Here is a 4,926-nt window from a genome sequence, read left to right on the forward strand (position 1 = left end):
GGTTCAGAGGGCGGCTCAGGAAATGGGCTGCACGCCCAGGGCCTGCAGCAAACGTGACACACCAGTCACCAGTGCCTGCCCACTGGGGCATCTCTTTCCAGCTCTGCCAACTCGCTTCTCTGCTTCCCGGCTTTTGCACACAGGCCAGGACTAAGCCTGCAGACCATTGCAGGCTCTGCCATAAGCGCCTGAGGCCACCCCAGGGCAGGGGGTCAGGCAGGCACACCAGTACCCATGTGGGTCAGGGACGAGCTGGCACCGAGGGTAACCCCTCCGGCTCCGGGGTAGTCTAGCTCGTGCCAGGCTGCCAGGCATCACCTGGGGCTCAGAGAGAGGCTAAAAGTAGTGCCCGAGCCCCACCGTCACCCTCATGTGCATAGGGTCGGGGTGCGTCTCCCCCGCAACCCCCCCACCTTCGCCTGCCGCCGCAGTGCGCACGCGCACAAGCCCTCCCCGCAGCAATCTGCCTGCGCAAGGAGGCTCCCCCCTAGCAACAGCGCTGACCTCACCGCGCACCAATCAGCGCCGAGCAGCGCCGAATCTTCCAGAGTTTTCCTCATAACCGTCCTCTCCGCCATGCTCCGCCTTCTCCCCCTCATCAGCCAATCAACATCCGCCCTCGTTACGGCTGCACCAATCCATACCGTGCTTCCCGATCTTTCTCGTAACCGCATTAACGCACTTCCAGGTCCATCCGCACCGTCAGAGATTTCCAGAATTTTTAGGGTCTGAGGTTCCACGCTAAGACTCTAGGACCCTTTTGCTCCGTGGAAGACCGAGTGGAGAGGGAGAGAAAGGCGAGTATTCGCTAACTGTAATCTTTTACTTGGGACTACTTTGCGAGGCGGACGGACACGTTACGTCAAGGGGCGGGGTCAGCCTGCGAGGGACCGCATAAATAGGGCTGGGGCTGCCTCTCTCGGCAGATTTCTGCTGGCGTAGAAACATTGGAGACTTACTGATCCGCAGCGCGCAGGGCCGAAGGACGTGAGTTGAGCACTGGGGGCTCGTAGGGGGCTGGAGGGGGAAAGCCCAGCAGCGTCTCTGGGCAGAAAGGCAGGGGTGGGCGCTTGGAAGGCAGTGTTTTTCGTTGGGAGAGGGCGAGAAAGAGGTGCGCAGGGGCTAGGTGTACACCGACGAGGCGGACGGGGAGAGGGTGTTCTGCCCATAGGAAAAGGAGGTAGCATCGCGATCGCGGAGGCTGCGCTTGCCTTCCCCAGAAGCGGGTTGCTGAGTCACTGCCTAGGGAAAAGCAGCTCCGCGTTCGTGTCGCAGTTGGCCAGCGGGGAGGCTGCAGTGACGCCCCCCAGCGCCGCAGTGCTGCAGCGGGGACGGGGGTCTGGGCTGGTGAGAGGCAGTGGCGATCCATAGAATACAGAGCCTCAAAAAGAAGTGAAGTGAGTTAAGAGGTGGAGAATGGCTGTGGAAAACGTAAGCAGTGCGAAAATAACAGTTGCAGATGGCGTTTATTTACAAACCGAGAACCAGCAGCAGTAATCCCTTCATTTACAAAGCGCTCAAAGTCGTTCGTGACTGAGCAGCCGAAGCTGGAACTTGGCGTGTTTTGTACTGTAGTGTGCAGCTCATCTGAAAGATGGTCGCACCCTCGGGCGCAGCACAAGATGGAGGGTTGGCTCCTGGTTGGTGTAGTCAGACGGGGTGCGACCATCTTGCAGCTGCTTTCCAGCAGATACCAGTCTCTGCTGATCGGGGGGGAATGCCTTTTTTGTTCTGTATCTTGGCTTTCACATTCTTAATGCTGTCATTTCTACAGCCATTCTCCCTCCCTTGACTCGCTGAGGCTCGGTATTCCATGGTTTTCTAGGATGAGTCACATTGTTTCTGAGCAGCCAGCTCACAGGCGCGGCGCCCCCCCCCCCCCCCCCCCGCGCCCAGCACTGCGGCAGTGGGATGGACTCACCGCAGTCTCCGCCCTCCTGCAAGGCTGCAGCAGGACTTCCCGGTGGCTAACTCGGGAAGTGACTCAGCAACCAGCCTTCTTCGTAACGCAGCCTCCTGCTTAGGAAGCAGTTTGATTTTTTTTTTGCCTTTAGTGACACAGTTCAGAGTAAAAAGCCTCACCACAATTTGGTTTTGCCCCTTTGCCTTCCCACCCTCTTCCCCAAGTACTGCTAGACAAGCATCAGCTCCACATTCCAGCCTAGAATATCTGTTCCCTTTTCCCCTTCCAAAGGGTAACTTTCTAATAATTTCCACCGCTTACATGCGTGTCCACCTGCCTCCCAAAGTAGTTTCCAGTAGCACATCACTGTTGTGAAACAGCAGAGGCATCCTCGAAGGGTCTGAGGTCCCACATTAGGACTCCATCTGGAATTGCCTGAGGAGGTGGATGGAAGTGGAGGAGGGATAGAGTTGTCTTTTACTGATCATCTTCTTGGGATTCTCTTGGGAGCAGATTGACGTGTTTGCTGTTGAGGCTGGGGGTTGTTTGGCAGGAAGAGTGTAAATGTGGGCAGGGCTATCAGTTGATGTCTCTGTAGTGGAACAGGGAGGAGACTGCTGAGGAGCAACAAAGATGTTTAAGCAATGGGAGCGTGCAGGTGGTTGGAAGGGGGAGAAAGACAGTTCTGGGCAGGGAGGAATAGATGAATGAATGGCTGGAGACTTCTATTGGAGAGAGGGGGGTTAGGGAGGAATTGTGCAGGATCTGTGAGTTGTGTTTTTGAGAACTGAGGTGGGAGGGGCAGATGAAGATGACAATGGCAGAGGCTGTACCTGTTTTCCCCAGAAGCAGTTGCTGTGTCCCTGGCTGGGACAGCAGAATTGCACTGTTGTCATTGCTGCAGATGGCCACTAGGAAGTCCATTGTCAGTTGGGTGGAAGGGAGGCTGCACTTGGGGGTGGGGTTGTGATCTGGGAGTTGGCCAGTGAGAAGCAATATCAGGAGTGTTATACAAATACTTAATACAGAAGCATAAAAAGAGGTTGCTTGAGAAACTGATACAGATTATACCTCAATAAGCAGCTAAAGCTAAAAGTCTTGTATGTTTTGCAGATCAACATGCAGATCTTTGTGAAGACCCTGACTGGCAAGACCATCACCCTTGAGGTGGAACCCAGTGACACCATTGAAAATGTGAAGGCCAAGATCCAGGACAAGGAAGGCATTCCCCCAGATCAGCAGAGGCTGATCTTTGCTGGCAAGCAGCTGGAGGACGGTCGCACCCTCTCTGACTACAACATCCAGAAGGAGTCCACCCTCCACCTTGTGCTGCGTCTGAGGGGGGGCATGCAGATCTTTGTGAAGACCCTCACAGGCAAGACCATCACCCTGGAGGTGGAGCCCAGTGACACCATTGAGAATGTGAAGGCCAAGATCCAGGACAAGGAAGGCATTCCTCCAGATCAGCAGAGGCTGATCTTTGCTGGCAAGCAGCTGGAGGATGGTCGCACCCTCTCCGACTACAACATCCAGAAAGAATCCACCCTGCATCTTGTGCTACGTCTGAGAGGGGGCATGCAGATCTTTGTGAAGACCCTGACTGGCAAGACCATCACCCTGGAGGTTGAACCTAGTGACACCATTGAGAATGTGAAGGCCAAGATCCAGGACAAGGAAGGCATTCCTCCAGATCAGCAGAGGCTGATCTTTGCTGGCAAGCAGCTGGAGGATGGTCGCACCCTCTCCGACTACAACATCCAGAAGGAGTCCACCCTCCACCTTGTCCTGCGTCTGAGGGGTGGCATGCAGATCTTTGTGAAGACCCTCACAGGCAAGACCATCACCCTGGAGGTTGAACCTAGTGACACCATTGAGAATGTGAAGGCCAAGATCCAGGACAAGGAAGGCATTCCTCCAGATCAGCAGAGGCTGATCTTCGCTGGCAAGCAGCTGGAGGATGGTCGCACCCTCTCCGACTACAACATCCAGAAGGAGTCCACACTCCACCTTGTGCTGCGTCTGAGAGGGGGCATGCAGATCTTTGTGAAGACTCTGACTGGCAAGACCATCACCCTGGAAGTGGAGCCCAGTGACACCATTGAGAATGTGAAGGCCAAGATCCAGGACAAGGAAGGCATTCCCCCAGATCAGCAGAGGCTGATCTTTGCTGGCAAGCAGCTGGAGGATGGTCGCACCCTCTCCGACTACAACATCCAGAAAGAATCCACCCTGCATCTTGTCCTGCGCCTCAGGGGTGGCATGCAGATCTTTGTGAAGACCCTGACTGGCAAGACCATCACCCTGGAGGTGGAGCCCAGTGACACCATTGAGAATGTGAAGGCTAAGATCCAGGACAAGGAAGGCATTCCCCCAGATCAGCAGAGGCTGATCTTTGCTGGCAAGCAGCTGGAGGATGGTCGCACCCTCTCTGACTACAACATCCAGAAGGAGTCCACCCTCCACCTTGTGCTGCGCCTCAGGGGTGGCTGTTAAGTTGCTGTGTCTTGCTTGAGAAGAAGAATGCCGCCAGCACTTGTTTGCACTGTAGCTCTTTGATGTCTTAAGTTAAATGCCAGGTTACTGCAAGCTGGAGCAGCTGCTGACAGCTCTGTTGAAATGCTAATAAAGTTTTCTGTTGCACATCACAACCTGTGCTTGGTCTCTCTGTTTGAAGTAGTAAAGCTGTTTAAGTGATGTGCTTACTTGGGCTTCTTCTATTGCATTTTAAGCCTCTTTGCATGTATAATGAGGACCTTGTGGATGAAACAAATCTGGATTAAAGTCTTAATTTAAGCACTAATACACTGTGATTTCTTCCTTGAGTCTTATTACTGCTCTATTCTAGGAAGGATAATATGTTCTCTTAACAGGAGCCTAGGAAGCCCCAAGCTGAGTAAAGGGAGGGTGGTATTGGCAGTCCAGTGGTGTGGGCTTTGCTGCATCTTCTCAACTTGAGCATTGAGAGACTCTCCTGGTCCTGAGAAGTCACTGGGGATAGTGTTGGCTACCATAAGGTGATGGTC

The 4,926-nt window shown here is 54.1% G+C and overlaps 1 protein-coding gene across 2 annotated transcripts; it reads left to right on the forward strand.

Annotated features, from left to right (window-relative positions):
* Nucleotides 1-702: 702 nt before the first annotated feature.
* On the forward strand, nt 703-4,703 carry LOC137449315 (polyubiquitin-C). 2 transcript variants are annotated; one of them, XM_068154702.1, is made up of 2 exons: nt 703-797; nt 3,017-4,703. In XM_068154702.1, the coding sequence occupies exon 2, from the start codon at nt 3,023-3,025 to the stop codon at nt 4,394-4,396; it is 1,374 nt and encodes a 457-aa protein (XP_068010803.1). In that variant the 5' UTR covers nt 703-797; nt 3,017-3,022; the 3' UTR covers nt 4,397-4,703. The 2 variants fall into 2 exon arrangements, with proteins under 2 accessions (XP_068010803.1, XP_068010802.1); XM_068154701.1 differs by lacking the exon at nt 703-797 and adding an exon at nt 879-987.
* The last annotated feature ends 223 nt before the right edge of the window (nt 4,704-4,926 follow it).

This window comes from Melanerpes formicivorus, unplaced genomic scaffold (assembly GCF_026170545.1).
Source record: "Melanerpes formicivorus ecotype bairdi unplaced genomic scaffold, bMelFor1.0.p_v2 SCAF_29, whole genome shotgun sequence".
NCBI lineage: Eukaryota > Metazoa > Chordata > Aves > Piciformes > Picidae > Melanerpes > Melanerpes formicivorus.